General features: G+C 41.7%; 1 protein-coding gene across 8 annotated transcripts in view; it reads left to right on the plus strand.

Moving 5' to 3' along the window:
- Positions 1 to 23719, plus strand: part of FGGY (FGGY carbohydrate kinase domain containing) — a 127195-nt gene that overhangs the window by 72164 nt on the left and 31312 nt on the right. For all 8 annotated transcript variants that reach the window (XM_066192916.1, XM_066192914.1, XM_066192913.1 and 5 more), the window contains 4 exons: positions 13603 to 13710; positions 16986 to 17047; positions 21833 to 21980; positions 23367 to 23441. In XM_066192916.1, the coding sequence (XP_066049013.1) occupies positions 13603 to 13710; positions 16986 to 17047; positions 21833 to 21980; positions 23367 to 23441 (393 nt within the window). The remainder of the gene's footprint in view (positions 1 to 13602; positions 13711 to 16985; positions 17048 to 21832; positions 21981 to 23366; positions 23442 to 23719) is intronic.

Genomic DNA, 23719 nt, shown 5'->3' on the forward strand with positions numbered 1-23719 from the left:
GTTTTTGTTATGAGCAAGATTCCTTTGTTCCTGGCCTGGCATAATTCAAAGCTCAGGTATGCCCTGGTGACGGGGAGAATGGGATGTTCCTATTTAGCATATGCCAGTCCAGAGACATCAAAGTTTTGCACCCCAGTGCTTTGCGGGTAATCAACCTGTGCAGGGGAATGTATCTGAAAGCAATTTAATCTCTATTGTACATAAACTAGATAATGCACAGTAACATTCCCACAAAACTGTACATTCAACTCTCCTTGCCTTTCGTGAACAGATCAGTTGAGTTCAAAGACTCAAATGATAGATGTGGACAGAGAGGAGGCTTTGAAAAATGCTCTGCTTGGAGAACCATGAAGGCTGATACTTGAGAGGCAACTCACTGGCATTAGTGAACCTTTGAGAATTCCAGCACACACGGTGCTTTCCTTGCTGTGATTCACTGCAAGCTGCCCTGTGTGACACAGAGGATCAGGGCGTTGGATTTAGGGTACTGAGCCTTCAGAATACTTGCCCAGAGAAGCTGTGGCTGCCCCATCCCTGAAAGTGTCCAAGGCCAGGTTGGATGGGGCTTGGAGCAACCTGGGGTAGTGAAAGGTGTCCCTGCCCATGGCAGGGGTGGAACTGGATGAACTTTGAGGTCTGTTCCAACCCAAACCATTCTATGATCCCATGATTCTTTTTGCAATGTCTGTATGTTGGGCTTTCCAGGTCTGTCTGCTAATAGGGATCCTCTCCTGTTCTTCACTCCTTTCCCCATGGTTTGCCTTAGGAAGGGTGAGCAAGAGACACTGAGCTGCTTACATTCTTATCTTGACACCAGAAAGATTTAGCTGGTCTGTCTGCTGGAAATGTTGGGCTCCTTAGTCTGGACCCCTCTGCTTAAAGCAGTGTGGGATTGAAGGTTATCTGTTATTAGATCAAGTCCTCAATCCACCTTGCACCTTCACTTCTTAACTGTAACAGCTGTCTATTTTAATAGGATGTGGGTGACTTTGCTTCTTTTGTGGTAGGAGGGGGGTTGTATTCTGTATTATGTGATTCTGGGTAAGTTAAATGTTTGTTTTTCTTTACTGATGTTGACATGACAGCATCACTCCATTGTAGGGGACAGGACAAAGCGACTTACTTTTGATTAGTTGTTTAAGTAGCAATATTCTAATTTTTCTTCACTGAAGTCCAGCAGCAGCAGCAGCCTTTCATTGTAACAGAAGACTTTGGGTTTTCCTTTCCTGTATTCTTCAGAGTGATGCTATCAGATCTGACAAGTGCAACACTCCCATCAAGGCTGCAGGGTAACCAAATCTGACCACTCGTCTCTAGACCCAGAAGGATGGATTGGCCTGAAGCCCAAAGTCTTGAGCAACCCCAAGTGTCTTCCTGGAGTGTTCTGCTTCAAGGAGAGCTGCATAGGGGATTTTTCTCAGATCACAAGCATAGAAATGTATAATGAGTGACCTTTCCAGATCCCTTGTCTCTCTTTTTTTCTTTCTGAGTAGGCATGAACTTATTGAACAGTCAGCTTGCTCTGTGTGTCTGGATCTCAGGGAGAACAAAAAGGACTCAATTTTCTGCTCTTTTTCTTACAATAACTGTAAAAGAATAACTAAAATATAAATTAAATAAGATATGATAAAGGATATTCTTGGTCATCTCTTAGATTGTGTCTGGGCCCTGGAACAATGAAATGGAATTTTTAGGGGAATACAGTAATTGTATAAAAAACAAGTTTTAAAATTTTGGAATAAGCCTGATTTGCAGTGAGGGTTGTGAAAGTTGAGGTCAAAATCCCGTATTTTGTTTAGTGAGTTGGTTTGCTCTGTGATTCTGTCAGATAATTGCCTTTCCTTAGTTCCCTCACTTGCACTATGAGCATGAAGCTGAAGCTGTGCAGACAAACATCTTTCCAGTGCTAGGCAGTTCCCCCACTCAGGCAAATTCCATCAGTCTTCGGGTACCGGGCCTCTTATTATGGCTTTTCCCTTTCATTTCCAGTTCTGCTCATCATCTCATGAATCAGTAGTTCTTCATCTAACTTTCTTGTTGCTGTTCCGGCTGTGAATGGGGCAATATCTTGGATGGGGCAAGTTCTTTTAGGGAGAAAGTAAATCTCTTCTCATATAATCCCTCTGGAAGCAAAGTGGGGAGAAGCATTAGCTGCCGCTTTCCTCCCAGTGTCAGCTGGGAATCACAGTTTATGCTGAGTTCATTGTTTATAGCTGTGGGTGAAGGCCTGAGGTTCTCTCTCACTGTTTACTCTGTCCTTGGGAGTTTGTCTCAGTAAGTAAGGGCAGAATAAACACCGCGTAAGGTTCCTCAGGATTTATCCATGGAGTTATTCAAATGTTAAAAAAAAATGTTTTAAATAGTGTGTGAATGCATGTCCCACATAATGTGAATCTGCTTCCAGCTCCAGGGGTATTGCAGAGGATTTATTGAACTGCAGGCGTGGTACTGTTGTTGGTAGTGGCCCTCGCTGAACACCTAGATAATAGGGAAAAGGAAAATCTCTAAAATGAACTGTATTATGCAATAAACAAATAAATAAATAAGAAAGTCCTTAAGGTGTGTGGGAAGGGCATCTGGCCACAGTGACAAGGACTGGGTCTGCCTGGGAATCCTCAGAGCTTGGCTGGGGGTCTTGGAGGGCTTTCCTCAAGTGCCATGTAGGAGTAGAGCTTGTTTTGCTATTTGTGGCATGGTTGTTCCATGTGCACAATTCCCAACCTGTCAGTTTGGGATGAGGTCTCAGTAGTCTCCAAAAATAAGATTCTGCTGCAAGTAATATCTGAGACATGTTTGTTTAGGAACCAGAACTGAAGATTGAAGGGCTATGAGATACAGGAATAATTCTGAGACTTAAAAAACTCCAATGTTCTTTTGAGAGGCTTGCACTGGTCTCTAACTTGTCATTATAGTGAATTTATTTTCTACTGCACAAATGGAGCTTTTGTTCATGAAAACTGGGGGTTGTTTCCAGTATCAGTCACTTCTGAAGTCTTGCTTCCTTGTGTTGGTTGAAAGTAAGAACAGAAATTTGCTTGAACTTCATCTCACTGGAGGCTGGGAGGACATTTTTGTGTAAATTATTGTTAGTTTCCTGTATTTCTATGATCTTCGCTAAGGCACCTGATACTGCCCACTGTTAACCACAGGTTATATATGGCTTTTGGGAATGGATTTTATTTTTTTAAACATGAGAAGAGTTAGTTCATAGCGTGATGAGCTTTAAGGGATTTAACTTTCCGTGGCAGCAAATTGTAGTGTTATCAAGTGCAGAATTAAAATGGTCGTGCTGGAAGATTTATAATCTTCACACAAACTGGCATTTTGTGACAGTGAATATCTATCACTGGAGGAGAAGTAAAAATAAATGGGTGGAATAAATGGCTGTAGCTCATTTGAGGCCCTGGATCCCCAGTGAACTATTGTTTTGAGAGGCACAGAAGTAACTGCGGTGAGTCACAGAGCAGCACTGCTGCAGAAGGGTCCAGAACAGCATTTCAGCAAGGACACAAGTAGAAGCCATGGGGTAACCAGACAACCTTTCAGTCCATTTATCAAAGCACTTGTAGTTCCCGTTTCAAGGAAGGCGACGCAGTAAATATGAGGGGAAAAAAAAAAAAAAGAGGTTAATGTGTATATCTGTATCCAGACATTTCACTAAATAAAACAATCAAATAAATCAATGCAGAACTGTTAGTGCTTAAGTGCTTAGCAAAAAGCATCTGAACCCATCACAAATGTGGGCTTTTTTTTTTTTCTGTTTTGGATTTTGAAAACAATTTAGCAGATTAAAGGTCTTTTTTTACCAATTTCTGAAAGAAACCTTGACCTTTGGGAATACAAAGAAAAGGATCATAGGCTACTGTGTGTCCATCGTGTACTTTCCCAAGCTGAAACGTAAATAAGCTTAGTGTTAATGGATCCTGATAAAAAGCAGAAGTAAATGGATGTGAACATTTAAACTTGGAACAGTCAAAATTGATCTAATTTAAAGGGTTTGCTGCAAAGTTGAACGTTCAGTCAGGGTCCCTGACAAGACTTTTGAAGTTCTTGCATCTCAGATTTAGGCGGAAGGAAATGGTGGATGTTGACTGAGTCTGGAATGATCTGCCCTGTATTCAATCCCATTTAACTTCTTCCAGAGCTGAAACTTTCAAGACGCCTCAGGCTTAATTCCAGGTTTGCTTCCTGAAATAAAAGCAGGAGGTTAACCTCACGCACAAAGAACACAAACTTCACAGGGGTGCAGACTTTCTGTGGAGGACACCAGGCTAGTTTTTTCGACGTCCAGGGACAGTTCCAGAGGCAGGTGCTGTACATAGACTTGTCTGTTCTCCTGGAGACTCCTCTCATCAATGACTCTGAGTGACCTGATAATCTGACCCTGCTCCCTAGACCCTCCTGGGCTCTCCTTGTGCTGATGCAGAACTTGTTTGATCTCCCTTCTCCCGCCCCTCTCTGGGAATGGTTCCCTGTTCTTGAATCCAGTCTCTTAACCATCTGACAGTGCCTGATGAAACCCTTCATTCTACAGAGCAAACAGCACCAATTACTCCAGAAAGAAAACATGGACACCTGGGCCTCTGAGCCCTTTTAGGTTATGACATTTTTTAGATGATCATTTGTTGGATCCCAGACTGATCCAAGATTTCCCTCTTTCTTATGGGATCCAGCTTCCCAAGGTGGCAGGACTCCTTAACCCAAGGTGTTCCTCTCTTCCATCACGTGTGGGGTTTGTGACCCTGATTCACAGATATGACTCAAGGTTTTTTGATGCTTCCTGGGTGAACTGCACCCACATCAATGGAAAGCTGGGAGTCTGCTGCTCACAGTGGCCGGGGAAAGTCATGGTCAGGAGATTGCTGGCAGAAGATCTCATAGAAGGTTGAGAACTTTGTGTCTGTTCCACAGCATTGATTCTTATATTTCCCCTCTCTAACTGTTCCTCTCAAAGTGGCTACAGGTGGCCTGGTGGGGTGGTTAATTAGTGCTCCTGATACAGCTATAATTAAGTCACACTCCTCTTCTAGCTTGTGCTTTAAGTGGCCAAATTCCAAATGCTCATGTCCCATTACAGCTCCCATCTTCTGCAAGCAGCAGGTAAAATTCAGCAAAGAACTGGAACAGGACTTGAGGAACACACTTCTCTTTTATTAACATCTCACCATTTTTGTTTAGTTTATAGTAAGGCAAAAAAAATGAAGAGCATTTTTTGCTTCCTGGATAAATTTCTTCCCCCCCCCCCCCCCCCGGCTTTCTATTCTGCTTTTGAATTTAAAGGTTTGAGTGCAAAGAGACAAAGTCAAAAGTTTACAGTAGGAGAGGTAGGTGCCAGTCTTGCTCTCTATTTTCCCCTCGGGAAAACGGCAGGATTTTATAATGTGAAAAGTTATATATTGTTCTACTTAAAACAAATATCAGTTGTCCAGCTTGGCTGGTTAATGTTTAAAGCTGATATCATTGCCAGCTTCTTTCATAAGACTGGTATTTAAAAAAAAAGGCAAAAAAAAAAGGCAAAAAAAAAAGATTTAAAAAATCCTTTTGTGCGATCGTGAAATAAGAGTAGGGGCAGATGAAGAAATGAACTGAGTAATCTATAGTGTGTATTTGTACCATGTCAGCAACTCCCCAGCAGCACTCCTGGCCCTGGTTTCCTGTGGAATGTGCCAGGTCCCTGGGATCTGTCACACCATACACCACAGAGAGATGATGAGTAGAGGTGGTTTTGCTGGGCAACTGACCTCCAAGTTTTGTCCGTAATAATTTATTCATGTGGCTGTACCCTAAGACGTTCTAATGCCAAATATACCCTGGGCTGAAAATTGATGCAGCTGATTGGAAAAAATACCCACAGCCAGCTCAGATGAAGAGGCTGGGCCTGGCTGCTGCCTGAAAATGGGCCTCAGGAGGTGCAGGGGGTCCCAGCAATGGGTTAGTTCAGCCCCAGAGCATCCACTGGCACAAGCTCTTCTCACAAATGCAGCTTCAAACTGGTTTTAATGGCAGATCTCCAGAAAAGCTGCTCATACAAGTGCAGTCTCTGACCTCTTTATTCCCTGCCCGATCTGTTGCATTTTTAAAATACAGTGGAGTAAAACAGGAGTGGTTTTTTGGGTTTTTTTTTGTAAATATGACTTTTTGTTGTTGTCAATTTTAAACAATCTTTTAATTGATGTGTTTTAACTTTTAAGAGCCAGTATCTTCCTCGTCTTCTCCTTCTCTAGATGAATTTCTCTTTATACCAGTAAATATAAACTACTTATGCTGGTCTAGATTAATTCCTCTTTATACCAATGAATATAAACTCAGTAAAAGTTGAGTAACTAATATGATCATGAGTCAACCTATTCTTTTATTAAAAATCATAAGTTTTAATATTTTTCAAATACCTTTCCTTATTTAGCCTTGAAAAAAATCTAACTGTGCAAATGTTTAATAAACTGGCTGAAGTTTTGCTCAAATTAATTCTTGTTAGATATAGAGCTGGGGTGCAGTATATAGTCCCAGTGTATAACTCACCTGAAATATTTTCAGAGATGAAGCAATCAAGTTGCCCTGGGAGTGTGGTTTCTTTATTGCACATTAATCACGTACCTGGTTTGGCCTCTAGTTTGTAGACCAGTTAATGTTTTATGGAGAATTCAGAAAATTAGAAATAGTTCTGCATGTGTGTCATGCACATTTTGCTGCCCTTCTCACACAGGTTACTACTTGGAGTAAGAGGTAACAGTAGTCCCCAGGAATTCATTTGTGTCTCCTAGTGTGAGGTTGTACTGAGAGTTTTGTCTGGGAGGTAATTAATACAGGGATTGGATTTTCCAGGTCTCTGTGGCACAGCCTTGGCAATAGGTGATGAGGTGCATATTCAGTGAGGCATTCATGGAAGTGTTTTGTATCCCCTAAGCCAGGACTCTTCAGCTGCCAGTAAACAGGTTACCAAAACCATCCGTGGGTGGGTGAGCTCAAGCAGAACCCCAAGGTCCTCGTTCTCTCTCTGTTGTTGTTGTTGTTGTCACTTGAGTGACTCCCATCCTTCCAGTGGGATAAAGTGAGCTCTGTGCAAAAATTTCTGTGGTCTGGTCTTAATATCAGGGCAGAGTAAATCTGTCACTGAGGATGGCTCAGGGGATGCCAGCCTGTCACGTGGAGCAGGGCTGGTGACTTGCCCACCACAAGCTATGCAGCTGCATAGCAAACCCATGATGGCCAGGGGACCTGAGCTTAAAATATAAGCAAATAAATTGCTGGCAGTGTATGTCCTGTAGGAATCAGAATATTAATAAAGTTTAATTTCCTTTGTGTCCTGAAGTACATTACTTGTGTTCCAAGACCTTATTTTCTTAAATATATCTTACATCAGGGTGAAGCTAGAATACTGCTTTGTGTTTAGGATTTAATTACTACTACTAATAGACATATTTTAAGAAGTTGACTTGGTGCACCATACATTTAACTTAGAAAATAGCCTCCAGAGTTATGGGGAAGCTTAGTTTTAAACCCATTTTGTGCTTGAGAAATAATGCCAGGATGGCAGTTTTAGAGTAGTTCACTGAAAACACAATTTCATGCCCCAGCTCTGCCCAGTTTATATATATGTATGTATATCTGTATGCCATCACCAGCAAGTGCTGTTATTAAATCACACATTCAGTAGCTATTACTATGACCTAAGTTTGAACCAGAAACCTAGAAATGAAACATTCTTGGGTTTCCCTTTGAGTTCTTTCCCTTTTTTTTTTCATGAATCTCTTTCATTCTTTGTCAGAGTTGGGGTCGAGTAGCTCTATAAGACCCATCTGTCAGCAGAAGCAAAATGATACAGTTTTCTTAAGGCAGGATTTTATGCATCGATGTAAAGCCTCTGAATTGAATGACTGTCAGTATTCTCAATCCACAGTCAGTCAGAAACTTTGGAAGTTAAAAGTCAGCAGAAAAGTTAATGAAAGTATTTGACTTGTCAATGATCAAAGTCTAGAACTGTAAAGAGCATTTATTAGTTGGTGACTGATTTGGTGCTTTTCCTTGTTTCTTTCTCTGCTCTCTCCATTAATATCTTAGATCTTTTCTTCATACCTGTCTTAGCCTAACAAAAGCAGCTGTTATTCTGAATTTCTGGCAATAGAGGCTGATAAGGGAGGTGATTTTCAAACAAATTTTCTGACCTAGCTTCTCCTTGGCAAATAATTACCTTAAAAAGTTCTGACTCTAATGTGACTCTTTAAAAGTAGGATAAAAGATTAAACTTGCTTTCATGGAAGTGAGTGTAAGTCAAGAACAATCCCACAGAAATGATTTCCTGTCTCTCTGGCATATTGCAAATAAATAGAGAATCTGATAGTGATAGCAGAGTGCTGCCACATATCAGAAGCTCAGTATTAAAAAGCAGAAATTAAAATGGCAGAAGATGGATGTAGCAGTGTGCCTTGTTAATATAAAGATTTGCTTTTCAGGTGTTAGCCAAATTCTCCAAATTCTCTGTTAGTTTTATTGAAGGAGTTTGTGTCAGCCTACACCAGCAACAGATGGTGTCAACTGGGGAAGAAAATTCTGCTGAAATTCATACTTGCACAGAACTGCTCTCTCCAGTGTGGCGTGTTTTATTTTGTCTTGTCTCTGGTTGCCGTAACATTTACATAAAGCTGAGGAGGAAACAGAAGCATGTGCCTGAGCATTATGGCTGGTCCAGGAAAACAAAGCCAAGTGAAACAAATCTCCCAGTGCCACTTGCTCATTTGATGGCGTGGCTGGGTGCCCAGGTGATGCTTGTCTGTGGAGGTCTGTGCTCTGTCCTGTCCTTTGATCCAGGGACAGTCCTGAGAGCTGTACTTGGGTTAGAGGCACTGACTCCTCTGATTCACTCACATGAGCTGTGAATTAGCCTCTCCTGCTTTTTTGCCAGGTAGACTTTTATAACAGAAGTTGATTTTTATTTTTTGCCTGCCTTTGTTTTAAAGGGAGAGGCAAGTGGGAAGGACTAATCTAAATTAAATACATTACAGATCTCATATTAATGCCATTTAAGCAGGTCCTTTCTTAATTTACCTTAGTTCTATATAGCCTTTTATATTTTAAAAACATTTTTCATTCCTGTGGGCTGCCAGATGTGCTGCTGATACCTTCTGATCTTAGGTAGTTTGACACTGATTTTCCCAGCGCACGCCAGGGTTCAAGTCTGGCCTGTAACTCATCCAAATGATCTATTCATAACAAAAAGTGCCTTCTGGCAGTTGCACCACAGCTGAATATTGTTAAACTGAATTCATCCTTTCATTTGTTTCTGATTGCTCTATAATGTTTACGTATCTTACATATTAGTATGATCTTTCATAAAGCACACGCTGAGGTTAAACCCGCCCAGAGAGAACTTTATTTCCCTTCTTCTCCCTTTCAGGAGGTGTGCAGCTCTTTTTTATCCCATCAAATGAGCAGGAATCTTGGAACTGCTCAGTGCTCGTTTCATCCAAAACGATGGGGCTGAGCAAGCAGGAATGTGTGTGTTGAGGAGGCAGGGAAAGGTGGCATTTCCTGGCTCAAAAGGATTCTCCCCCATCCCCTGACAGAGTAAATGTGAGATGGGAATTGCATGTCTGGGTGTAATCCTTGTCGAAGCTGGCACCATCACCCATCAGGGCAACAGTCCCTGTGTGAACACGTTCAGCTGAAATATTTATAGATGCAGCTTATGACTCAAAGTCTGAACAGGTTCAGATTCCTCCCGTCTTCTCTCTTCAAATTCCTGCTGCATTAATTGTGCAGAGATCACTCTCACCTCTAGCAGAGGATATCCTCTCTGTGTTTCAGTTTCACTCTATATAAAAGATAATAACTGTTACTATGTCTCACAGTGGGAGTGTGTCACAGGAGGAATTTCAGTTAAAAGGAAGGCAGAAAATCTTAGGCTCCCTTTGAATTTGTATTTTAACTTCCAGAGAAGGATGACATCTCTTATTTGCTTTAAAAATCAAAATCAATTGCCCATAAATCTGAAACACATGTTGTTTTTCTACTACAAAGATTAAGGATTTTCTTAAGCTCATTAAAGGAAAAAAAAATAATGACATTGATCCTCCTATATCACCATGAGAATGTCTGAAGGCAATTGAAGGCTGTAAAAGAGACATGGTGTTATTGTAACCAAAATAGCCCTGGATCTGGCAAATTGTGCTTTTCCTCTGAGTTCTGCAGCAAACTTTGCACTGTTTCTCCAACCTTATGCCTCTGTCTAGTCATGTGTTTTAGTGGGGTTGAGTGGGATGTATACTCAAACAGAATTAGGACCTTTTATCATGAAAATACAAATGCCAGCTGCTGCGTGGCTTGAAAGATTTAATCACCGTCCAAATATTTCAAGGAGGGGAAATGGAAACCATTTGCTTTTTCTGATGCATATAGCTACAGGAGGATGCTCACCCTGTTGCTTCTCAAAGATTGCGTGTCTGTTTTGGGAAGTTTGTTATTCCCAATTTTCCTCATTTCCATGTGCATCAAAGCCCAGAATCTGCAAAATGTGAATTAAACTCCTTAAGTGAAAGGGGGAGATGGGAAATCTGATTGTGCCCTCTCATCAGTAAAGCCCAGCATGACAGCCAGTGCTCTTTAATCCAGTTGAAAGTTCCCACAGCAACGAAACTGATAACTAAGTGCCCTGCCGGCTTTATCCATCAGTGTGGCAATTCCCAATGCCCTCGTTTGCTCTGTTCATGTGTTGAAAGTTTGCTGGAATGTGTACAAATGATACTTCAGTAGTAAGAGGATAGGAAGGTCTCAGTGTAATGTGAGAAGAGCCAGCATGGAAATATCCTGTCCTAAATTCCTGTCAGTGTCCAAAACACTAGGCCAGAAGTACTGGCTGCAGGGAGAATTTGGTCTTTTGATGAGTCTAGACATTTTGGTGTTGTCAGACTTACGGGACAATTTGGTAAATTGTGGACTAATGACAGAAAAAAAAGGTGTGGGTTTTGTTTTTTATTTTATAAACTCTATTGTCTTTCTTGATGTTTAGACTTTCTCCTGATTCCATAAAACATCTTGATGCCTTTAATGTCCTTGGGCTACTTGTTTTTGTCAGGTGACACAGCAGTTGGATTTTAAGCTTGATCCCTTTGCCATTTCGAGATTTTTCCTTCAGCAGAACTGCAGAACCCTGCAAAGTTTGCTACATCACAAATATTTTGAGATAAGCCTTCAAAACCCTTCTGCCCTAAATGTTTCTTGTCACCTCCTGGGACACTGTGCTGTGTCTGTGGCTGTAGGGGCGGAATGAGTTGGGATGTTTGGGTTCTTCCCATGCTCCCATCACCAGCAGACACTGAGTGGTAACTTTGACCACATGCTGTGCTCTCAGCAAGGTCAGTGAAGTGGAATTGGTCTTAAAAATCAGCTTGTTTTAGGATTTGCTTTTTTGTTGCACTTCATTTTGTTATTGAAATCGTAAAAGAAGGCTTGCCCCATCGAGGTGATGAAAACTCAAAGCTGTATTAATCTGTAGTTTTAAGAGAAAACAAAACAAAACCAAATGTCTTTGCAATGTTTTTGACGCAGCTTCGTCCACTTGGAGTCATAAATGCCTTTGTAAATTCAGTGCAGCTATTCTTGCTCTTTAATGGGTTTAGTCAGCCAAAATCTTGCACAGACACGTGTACACGTACATCTGTAGGGAGAGTAGGTCAGGGCATCAGAGCTGATAAGGGAGAACCAAGCAGGATTCCCAGATTTTTTAGATGTGTTCCTGAGAGAAATCATCATTTCTTACACTGTGGTGATGTAGTTTGAAAAACAAATTTTTGTTGTTTTGTTTTCCTACTTAGCTTCCTGACAAGATTCAGCTGTACTGTAAGTTTATGGCTTGAGCAGACTATTGTTTGTGCAGAAACCTCCCTGCTGCTGTATTTACTAAACATGTGTGATGCACAAATGCCAGTAAACTGCATCTTGGAGCATATTCCCTAGTGGCTAGTAAAAACTGCCTTTAAAGTTCAGCCTGTTTAAATATGGAGAGAACGTGCATCAAGTTTAACAGGAACAGGCCTGAATTTTTAATTATTCTCCAAACTGTTTTGGTTTGAAATCCAGGCTTTATTGAATTCAACAGCAAACCTTGAGCATCCTTCAATGGGTCTAGAATTCTGCTGTTGAGGAGTGAGGTCTAAATACAAACAACCCTATTGTCCCATTGACTAAGACCTCTCTTTTTGCTCTTCAGCATTGGAAACACACAGACTGATTTTGTTAGGGAATTTTTAATTCTCTTGTATGCTTCTCTGCTAGTAGTTCCCCCCTCCTAGAAAACAACAGTTGCAGATTTAGCCATCATCAGTGGGAAGTGCAGCATAAATCATGGGATGGGGTAGGACTGCAGTGCTGTTCTCTTTTCCCGGTGAAATCACAGCTGTGTCTGACTTGTGTTAGTGTATATATGTGGTCTTGGAAGGGAAAACATGGATCCTGCTTCCAAGAGAAGCGTGGCAGGGCATGGATGGCATGTGTCCTCCAGCCCCTGCTGCAAGAATTCCCTGTTCAACCAGTGGGGAATTCACAGTTTGTCTTTGGAGCAAGTACTGGGATCCAAGTGCCAGCATCCCGGTTCCTGGTGTGTGCTGGGCCTTACTTGCTAGACTGGACAGTGTTCTGCTGAACCAGAAGGAAAGTCTGTCTGGTCTATTGAAAGTGAAACCACTTTGGAAGAGGAAGGAAGATGCCGTCCACCCTTATAAACTGGTAATTTGCCTCTTGTGAAGGAGAGAAAGGAAATGAAGCAGTGTCTCCCACATCCTGAGTGGTCTAACCACAAAAGAGGGGGTGCAGGGGCCAGGCTGTCACTGTGCTGGGGATATCTGTGTGCGAGTGATGGAGCACAGCCCTGCCCCGTGCCTGGGAGACACTGCTCAGATATCTGCCTGATCTGCCCTCACAGGTGTGAAGGAAGGAATGGTTTGTGTAAAGCTAAGCCTAAGCGTGGGGCAGAGTCTGGTGTTTACCCAGGCACGTTTGCTGTGGAGCCCAAGCAGATCCCAGCCCAGGTTCGCAGCCTCCGCCTGAGGCACCCGACTCTCCTGGCAGTGCTGTGAGGGCACTGGAGCTTGGGCTGCAGATCTCAAAGGACATCACTGTCCTCTGTCAGCAGGATTCCCTCCTGATTCTGAACCCTCCAAATGTACAGTATGGCTGCTCTGGAAACTGCTGTGGCCGATCACAGTGCCTGTGTCTGCTCATGCCAATAGAGCGGAGTGTTGTATCCCACTGGTCACTCTAAATAAGGCCTTTTTCTGGAGAAATGAGGCAGTTTCCTTCTCCCTGTAAAATACAGCTCCTGTTCTTGAAATTTCTGGCTCTCTGTTTGGCCAGGCCCAGCTGTTCTGTCAGCGGGGTTGAGTGGGTTGTGGGCTGTGTCTTGTCATCTAAAAATTATGCTAATTGGGGAAAACATTTTTTCCATATTTTTTAGAGTAAATTTCTACGTGTACGTCTCCACTTATGTTGGTAATTCCAGAGGAGAAGCAGGAATTGTCTGATTTTGGACTCTGATAGCTGCCAAGCTTTAATTGTGAAGTTCCTACTTTGACAAGCCCTTTGATTCACGAGAGCTTTCTGTTGTTTTTGCAGGTCAGTGAAACCCCCATTTTTGTGCCTGGTGTTTGGGGACCATATTTCTCTGCCATGGTACCTGGATTGTGGTTGAATGAGGGAGGCCAGAGTGCTACAGGAAAACTGGTGAGTGTTTGGAGACACAGACAGGCTCCGAGACTGCTGCTCTTTGGGATACCTTCACTGGCAATTCAGACCTGAAACACATCCATAAGATCATGGGACGTACCAGGCTGCTGAAACCAATTAACAATTAGATGAGTGTTGTGTCTGTTACATAAGACTAATTTGTGTAGAGATGGGGGATTATATACAGGGCATGTCTTCCTTTTATGGTGGTGGTGATGATTATTGTAATTATCTTACGGGCAAATAGGCTGCATTCTTTGCTTTAGCAGGAGGCTGAAACAGTCTTTGAGGTGAACATGATACATGTTGTATTCTGTGGATCAGTTGTGCTCATTGGCAGAGTAGTAATATAGTAACACATTATCCCATCACCTCAGTTCTTTCCCTGAATACGAAGAATCGAACAGTATTGGGTTAATTTAATTTACCAGTAAAACTCAAAGCCAAGCAGGGTTCACTATAAAATGAATTTTCTTATTTACAAGAAGGCAGTCAGAACTAAAACACTGAGAAATCAAATCAAATTTAAAGAAACATGTACATGTTTCTACATGTGCACACCGGTATTTAGGCTTGAGTCCAAAAGTGTCAGCAAGACCTTGGAGACTGCTTAAGCCTGGAGCTTCTGGGTCTCCTTGTGTCACCTTGCCCAGCCTGTGGAAACCCTGGCTGCCCTCAGGGCTGGGCTGCAGGGGCCTCTGGAGAGGCTGCAGGACACAGCCCCAGACCTGTGGGTGTCCCCTGGAAAGCCCCAAGAGCAGGTGGGTTCGGTCTGTCACAAACTCCGGCTGTAATCGCTCCTGACTCAGCACCACCCACCTCTTTAAAAGCCTGGAGATGGGAGAACACGGCCAGGAAATGCCTCGGGGCATCCCTGCATTGAAACATTCCATATGGAACAGTCACTGAATGAGAAGCAGAAATCCTCCTGGATCGGGAAGCCCGGACACACCCTAAGCTGAGCTGTGATTTGGGATCCCTCCTGTGCTCTCTGCTTGGCCACACCAACCTGCCATTCCTCTGTGTCACAGCTTCGGGGGCACAGTCATTCCTCCTCCTGCAGCCTGGCTTCCCACCCCACCTCCAGCCCATCCTTAACCTTGTGGCTAAAAACTGCTTTTGCAGCAGGTGGGATGTGTGTGCTTTAAATTTTTCCGGTCAGGTTTGGGCGAGGACCAAAAAGTGTCCCATTTTAAAAATAACTGCTACAACCAGACATGAAGCTAAATAATGTCAATACAAAATAATAGATACATGGTCCAGAGCACCAGCGTTTTTCAAGGAAAATAGCAAATCTTGTGTGTTGCTTTGCAAGAACACTTTTGAGAGGGAAGTTTCTGTGTGCTGAATTCTGAGCAGGTAAATACACTTATCTAAGCTCCAGGCGGGATACAGGCAGTCAGTAGTTTTTCTTGGCTGGCTCACTGTCGTTCCACATTTAAAATGTACAATGAGAGTTAAGGCATTTCAAAAAGACGATTTTAAAAATCCTTTCCTTTCTTCTGGCTGAGAACAAGGCGTTCCTGAATCATTAAAGAAATTACTGGAAAAAATGAACGGTCTTGTTAGGACCCATAGCAAAAGTCAGCTTGAAGTACTGTTGGGAATATTAGGGAAAGTGTCTCGTTAAAACACCCTTGGAATATCCCATGTGGTTTTCTTGAGGTGGTATGGACAGAAAACACACAGGGAGCCAAGGGAAGAGACAGTGTTATGTGCACTGTGCAGGGTACATTGCTTTTATTATCTCTGTCATTTCAAAGCTACTGCTTTCTCACACCTAAAGTTTTATGAAAACAAACTAAAAAAAGAAAGGACATGTTTAGGGATTCTTTCTATTGCTTGATCAGCACCCCAAGATGAATTATTTCCATAAAATTTGAACAGTTTGATCAAACTTTGTAAAATTAAAACTGATCTCTTCAAAAAGCTCTATATTTTTTGGAATACAGCTGCGAAAGAAATCAGTTGGATTTTGAAAACTGTTTTAGGTAGGGTCCAAATGAAGAATTAACAAGTCCCTCGTTCTGCAAATTCTTGTTTAGTTGTATATTTAATGGGGGTTTACACTGTATTTTCAAATTTTATAAGAAGAAATATACTGCACAACGGAGACAAAGGATGGCATGACATCATTACAAACTGTGAAATAAAAAATAACAGAAACGAGTTTCTAGATGCATCCCTCATGTGGCCATGGCTTGAATTAAGGGCAAACTTCCTAACTCCTGTAACAGTCTGTGTAGCAGTGTTTTCATAGCACACACCTGTATATGATTTTTATTTACGGATTTATTTCTGAATCTATGAGCTGCCCCTGTGCTCTGAAGAGATTCTGCAGGACTGCAGAATTCAGGCCTGAGCTGCATTTCTGGTGCATGCGCACGTTTGAACTCTGACTTTGATGCTGATCACAGGGAGAACAGTCATGCATCTTTTCTTTGCCGTGTTCACATGTGTATGCTTCGTCATGTGGTTCAGGACCAGACTCATGCTGTTAAGATTAAATACTAATGTGATTTGCTGTCAATAAGTACTGCCAAATATACTCAGTGCTCTTGAGTAGCTGTAGTTTTGCCTCCTTAGCTTTTACTGTCACCTCTGATGGGATATTTCCAAGAGGCCACAAAACCTGCTGAATTATTGTCTTAAAAGCCCATATTATTCTACCTGATACTTTGTTTTGTGAGTAATGGTAACCACTCTGGAGTGAAAGGACAAGCTGATTTATAAATTCAGCATAAGACAGAGCTTATATTGATCTTCTTTTATAGCAATAATTGCTTCTCAGGGTATACATTTTGTTTCCTGCGATGAATGCATGAAGCATCTATCAGGATGACAACACACCTCGTGCTTTATCATAACTGTGATAGAGAAAGCTGATGTAGGGATTTGGGCCAAGATGATGCTTCTGGTAGAATTCCAGTGAGGATATCCATGCAGAATGGGAGAGACTAGAGGACATGCAGAGGGTGTTGCACAGGAAAAAAGTCATCCTTTCACCTTCCTCTCCTGACTGAGGAGCTGCATGCTTAGCATTTGGCCTGGGTTTGGTTCAAGGTTGGTTGTTTTTCTTACTGTTTATATGCCAGATCCTGAATTTCAGTGGGAGTTTCGCCATTGGCTTTGCTAGGACTGGGATTCAACACTTCATGAGTAATTTAGAAGCTCTCTTGTCTTTTTTAGAGCTATGACACTGCCTTTCCCTTTTCCAGGACTGAATTTTCAAGATGTAATCACCCCCAAAATGTTGCTTTTCTCTTTTTCAGATCGATCATGTGGTGCGAGGCCACGTCGCCTTCCCAGAATTAGAGGCAAAAGCTGCAGCCAGGTCACTGTTTTATTCCTTTATCACATGCCTGCCTTACAGACTGATGCACACTGTATTCCCAGCAGTGTCCTCATTCTCAATCAGGGCAATTAACAGTCTGATAATGGGCTGGAGGTATTTACAAAGACTTTCCAGGTGATTGCTTATAAATTTAAGGTTTAAACTCCCCTCAGATACCTTTGGCATATCCCAGTAATCATATTAACTCTTTGTTTTTCTATCCAACCCAAGGTATTTCTTGATTCCATAACACCAGCCCTGTTTAGCAGACCTCCATGCCTTGGGCTAACAATATGTCTTAATTTGTCGGTGAAATAATTAAGCTCCAAGGATGGGATGTAGCTTAATTAGGAATATATTATTCAGCGTTTTTGAAACAGTCATCTCAAGGAAGGTGTAGCCACCGTATGAGAAACTCCTGCTTGGCAGCACAAATAGAACAGAGAAACCCAGGATGAATTTTCAGACAAAACTTTAAATGGAGGGGTGACTTGGAGGTAACTCCAGGATTCCTTGAACAAGAGGCTGCGTGTGATGTGGAATTTGAGCTTGTTCTGCTTTAGAAGTAGATGAAGACAGTTCAGACACTTCTGTCAGGCCTGGACTTCCTCAAGCTATTCTGGCTTGGATTCATTCTAAGATGGTTCACATCACTCCCACAGAGGTCTTAGCTGAACAGTTGGGCACGTTGGATGAAAATGTGATTCTATGTTAATGTGTTTTTCCTCCTTGGATTAAAGAAAAAAACCCAGCAAATTTGGCATTTTCCCTTCAGTTTCTCCCTCTGGTCTGAGAGGCAGGGTCAGTCCTGATGGATGGGTTAAGCACGTGCTGTTACAGAATTATTTTCAATCCTCCCTGGGGAGATAAAGCTCTACCTGGTTTCTCTGGATGACCCTTCCTTGCCTTGCAGGGCCCACTGCTTTACTTGTTTGTGAAGAACTTGACCAGGATTCCCAGAAATGTATTGGACTTCATTCAATATGAAACAGATTCATGCTTCCTAGAATTCTCTTTGTTGTTCTCTGGAAAAGGAAATCAGGAAATAAATGCATCTGTGTGTGTTTGGAATAAAGATTGACCTGGGTCTTTTTCAAAATGCTGGCTTCCAGGCCATTTTTCCAGTGCCCCCATTTGAAGCACAAGCATAAGACAAACAGTTTAGTCTGTAATGCCAGGATAAACCTTTTTTTTTGTGTGTGTTGGAAAAATGCCTATGGAGTAGCCTACTTGTGTCTGCTGGGTCTGGTACTGAATTGACCGACCACAAACAATGCCACAGTGCAAAAACTGAGATTGTAATGTGAACAGGACACTAAACACAGAATATTGGCAGTGGAACTCCATATTATCCAAGGGTATGGTGTCATAACTTTGGATTTGAGTCTCCTGCAGAGAGTAACATGGTGGAGAACAGCACTGATAGTAAGAGTTGTAATATTTTATCAAAAGAGTGATAATATTTTATTAAGTTAATTTGCTCAGTGGTATTTTTGTAATGCTTTCCCGGTAACACTCTCCTAATGAAACACTGCTATTGCTATAAATTTACTAAACAAGTCTCATATTAATTCTCTCATCTTCTGTCTCCCCGTCCTTCTCAAATATTTGTTAAATTTAAAGAATTTAATTTGAACGAACAAAAATCAGGAACTTTGATATTTGAGCTGGTTTATTCTCCTTATTTTTTTCCTTTCTATTTTTCCATGATTCTTCAAACTTCAGCCTTATTGTGGAGGATTATTGGTGATGATTAATGATGTCACTGGAATTCTCAGCAGAACAGTTCAGAGAATTTCATTTCTTGTGTTCAAGGATATTCTCTGTGTGGCTGTAGGAATTTGAATCTCTTCAGCCATTGCAAATAGCCATGGAGGGGAAACCAAATGAGAATTCCGTACTTTGGTGTGCAGTTCCATATTGCCTTTACTCCCCATGCTGGGTGCAGTGCAGTGAAGAGTTAAACACATGCATGTCTGGATCATTACGAAAAGAACATCAGAGGTCACAAATCCATGCCTCGTGCTTGCTGCTGCCTATCACCTCCTTCTGCCTCCCCAAACCTGTCCTCCCTTTCTCCTGGTGCTGCTAAGAAGCAGGTTTGGACTGGCAGGTGCCTGCTGAGCAGTTATCTCGGGAGTTTCCCTGTGCAAACTCTCCTTTGCCCACACCAGAGCAGATTTCCAGCTGTTTTAGCACCGGGGCAGAGATTTGTGGTGACTTTTGAAGGCCTGAGAGGCTCAGACAACCAGCTCTGACCACTGCTGCTGAAGGCCAGGCTTGTGCAACCCTGCCAGTCCTATTCCTGGGTTCTTTTTTACCCTTCTTTTACTGGAAGTGGAGAGGGTTGGATTACACGAGGATTTGTTGGACAATTTAAATTTAGCATTTGGTCTATCTGATGGGCACAGTCTGTGAGCACCAGAACTCGGGGTTTTTCAGGCAACTCAGCGAGTTGCAGAAATTGCTGCGATGTATCACTTTTACTCTTCATCCTACAAATTGTGTAGGTCTGGCATTTAGTCATCACTCCTCTGTTAAATCCTGTACAGGTAGATTAGAGCAGGAAATTAAATAATATGATCCTTTTTGCTTTAAAGTTTAAATAATTCTGTTTTCTAGAATGACCATTTCTAATCTGCTAGAGGACAAAAGTGTCTAACTGACAGCAGAGTTTGTATGTCCTTTGGCACTAGGTGAAGTGTTGTTCTAGGGCAGAATTCCCTTTCCTATAGATCTCAATGCCATTTCCTCATCTAAAGAAATGTCTTCTGAGAAGAAAGCATTGAAGTTACACACACGGCATCCACCAGCAATTCTGGGATCTTTCTACCAGAATATAAGAATCCTATTTGACAGTGCTCTGTATCTCTAGATGGTTTAGAACCTTTTTTTTTTTTTTTTAAAATTAAAAATCTAAAATTTTTGATTTATTTGTTCCCTGAAAGATACCTGCTGGCCTCTTCCATGATTCCTGAACAGATTAAATACCAACCTCTGGTTGCTTTCTGAAGTTGTGTCCAATGCATGAACATAACTCTGGGCACAGTTGCATTGATTTCTTATTCTCCACTTTCAGCTTGGTTCCTTTTTCATGGCAACAGCTCAAGCTCAGCTCTGCAGGTCAGAGGCAGCTGCCACTGATACTTTCACAGAGAACGGAGTAGAAAAAGCCCCAGGAGGTGATGGTGTTACACTGTGTTAAGCACAGAGGTGGTAAAACAGGATCTGGCAAGTGTTCAAGGGATTTTGCTGGTCACTCAGCCCAAATGTAGTGCCCTGAACCCTTATCTATATTTAGGAAAAAATAAAATGTGAAAAGGTGTGGGAACAAGTGTAATTCCAAGGTTGTGTGGATCTTAAGCATATTTGGCTCAACTTTGGCCTCCTTTTGTTCAGCCCTTGTGTTCTGACAGAGCTGCACAAATGGCCAATCCTTGTGAGAGCAATCAGCCAGGATGGAGAGGGGAGAGAGGCTGGGATGTCTGGTGTGTCTGTGGTTGAGTGAAGCTTTCCTTTTTTATCCTCCCAACAGTCAAGCCGTGATTGAGACCAGGATTAAAGTGACTTTATCCTGAGCATGTACTTCTTGTAGTGGAGTCTTTAGGGATGGAGAAAACAGGGCCACTTTTACAAGAATGGGAAAGAAGTGATGGTGACCTCCAAATTATCATAATTCAGGTTCAGGAAGACACATAAAGTACATTTTAAAGGACGTGAATAATGATGTAAATTAGTTATTTTAATGTCTTCCAAGTGTACTTCATTTTGAATGATATCCTCTGATAGTGTACACATGGTAAGGTATAATTGAAAAAACATGCAGCTGAATGGTTGAATGCAAAGTATAAATATACAGCTGCTAGTGGGTCAGAAGTCAAACTAGTAAAGCATATGCCAAATTCCCTTAGGGATCTCATTAGTGCATGATTGAATATACATGTAGAGGCTAAATGAATATCACTGTTTGGGTTTGCAGTGGATGAGACAATGACTAATCAATTGTAATTAGGGTTAGATGCTATTATTGACCCACATGTCTAGAATTAAATGCCTCACTTGGAGATTTCCAAGGAGTTGGAAAATATATATGTTTGTGATGAGTGTTTGAAAAAAAAAAAATATTCTGAGTGCAATTGCAACATTTTTTAAATGGAATGTCACTAGAGTCATTGCAAGCCAAGGCACTGAAGAATTCACCATTAGTCCTAAGTCCAGGAAAAAAGTCTGTTGGATATTGTGGAGTTGGGTGTAGCATCTGAACTTAGATACAATCATATTTAGGCCCATGTTGGGCTCCTCCCTAAAATAGCAGCCACTTTCTCTCCTCCACCCTTAGTGCTGCATTTTAATCATAACACACACTGAAATAATTATGGTTTAAAAAAGGAAAGCTGTACATCCAGCACTATTGATTAATCAGAGAAATTTTTAAACATTTGCGAAGGAATTTGGTTTTCATTTCTGTCTGGAATCCTCCTTACTCCTCCCTCTCATCTGTGGGACAGGAGCAGCAGCAGCCCCCAAATCTCAAACAGCTCTGGGGACTCTTAGGAGTCAGTGGCCAAACTCAAGGTCACATTGTCTCCCCTCATTTGGGAAATGAAAGAATTCTGATGGCCTGTTGAGCACACGTGCACAGGGACATCCCTGCAGTGCCATGGCCTTGGCAGGCAGTGGGATTTTGCCGTGCTTTGGTGGGGTTTCTGCGTTTGGTGGTAGTACAAATGTTTTATGTTTGAGGAATAACCTCCCCCCTCTTTTTCCAACTTGTTTTTCTTGCAGTGCGCACAGTATATATACATACTTGAACAGTCACCTGGATCTGATTAAGAAATCTTTGCCTGTGGGTTTCCTCACTGTTGATTTACATGTTTGGCCAGATTTCCATGGTAACAGATCTCCCTTAACAGATCTGACACTAAAGGGCATGGTAAGAAACAGCCTGTCTTTGCAAAAAGGTCAATACAGGGTAAAAAAAAAAAAGAAAAAAAAAAGAAAAAAAAAGCAGTTTGGAAGGAGCTTTTCTTCAATTTTGAGTGTACTCCTCCTTAGCTATTTACACCATCCCAAAGGATTTGGGTTTCTCGATGCCTTGCTGATGTTTCAGTAGAAAACCAGAGATCACTGTACTTGAGAAGTCACTAAAGCCACACCGATTTTCTAAAAACTTGAGGAATGTTGTATGTGTCCAGGTACCTTTCCTGGGAATCACATTTCGCAGCTCTTGCTGTTGTTACTGCACCTGTGTACCAAATCTTAGAATTTGTTGCAATAAATTTCAAGAGAAATTTTGGTAAACCTGTCTGGGAAAGGAATGAAATATTCTGACATTTTCAGCCCATCTTTCAGAGTTTGGGCTTTCCTCTTCCTTGAATTTACAAAGATCAGCTGGTAGATCAGCTGGTAGATCAGCTCACTCACAAGCCAGGGCTGTTCACAACTCTAACAGAAGGGTATCATAAGAGTATAATTTGGTGAGATCAAAATACCTGGTGATTCATGCAAAAATTTCATTCAAAATGGCAAACTGTCCTTGGGGTGAGCCTCTCAAGCTACTCACCAAAATCTCCTGTATTTAAGGCTGAGATCGGAAAGGCTTAAGCACTGCTGCGCATTTCCCTCACAAATGAGGGAAACATTTAACAAAAAAACCCCCAAAAAACCAACAAAAAAAAGCTTATATATTTTTGGGTCCTAATAATACCTCCATTACCTCCATTATTTTATGAAAGAATTACATGCTGCAGCAAAATCAGAATTTCCTTGGTATGATGGTATGATGGCTGTGTGCAAATACTGGTAATAGCAACCCATTTTCTCCGTCACAATTCTGTCTGTGTTCAGGTCTTGCCTGATATTAATCCAGAGTAACTACAGTGCAGTATTGATTTATGTCAGAGTGAAGGAGGTTAAGATATAGTATTTAATTATTAATTGTGTTTCAGTGTTAGGGTGCTTGGGAGGGAGGGGGAGAAATGCTTTTAAAAAGTTATTTTTATGTAATAGCATTTTCAAATTATTACATTAACTATATTCACGACCAATATCTGAGTCATAACATAAAGCTGTCAGAGTTAATCTATCTCTAATCCCATACAATATGCTGTTTGTTCTTTATTTTTTCACAAGGGCGAGGATAATTTAGGTGGTTCTTCCCCAGATGAGGAATAACATGTTTAACATAACATTATGTGTACAGCTCACTGCAGTAAGGCTTGGAATTAGCACTTAAAACTTGTTACGACAAGAAGCCATGGAGAATAATAGAGTTTTACTTTGGCTGGATTTTTACATCTTCTTTTTGGTCTTTGCACAGGTTGTTGGACTAACATTGTCTCGGGGTCTGGATGAACTTGCCCTTATCTACCTGGCCACGATCCAAGCCATTGCTGTAAGACATTTTTAGTGCATAAAAGAAGAAATGAATTGTCTCGTGTTCTGTGCAGACTGATCATTCCCTTCTGCTAACCAGATTTCTAATAATACACGAATTCACTTAATGGGCTTCTTAAAGGAGCAAGATACTGTTCACCCACATTGGAGACCACTCCCAGCTGAGGGATAATCAACAGACTGTGGGGGAAGATGTTCCCCTAAAAAATCCTGTCCTTGTGGCAATTCTGTGAGTGAAGCTTTTGCCTCTGGTGCAGATGTGAGGGAGGAGGCTGA

This window comes from Chamaea fasciata, unplaced genomic scaffold, assembly GCF_029207755.1.
Source record: "Chamaea fasciata isolate MVZ Bird 193981 ecotype frontalis unplaced genomic scaffold, bChaFas1.0.hap1 SCAF_10, whole genome shotgun sequence".
Classification (NCBI taxonomy): Eukaryota; Metazoa; Chordata; class Aves; order Passeriformes; family Sylviidae; genus Chamaea; species Chamaea fasciata.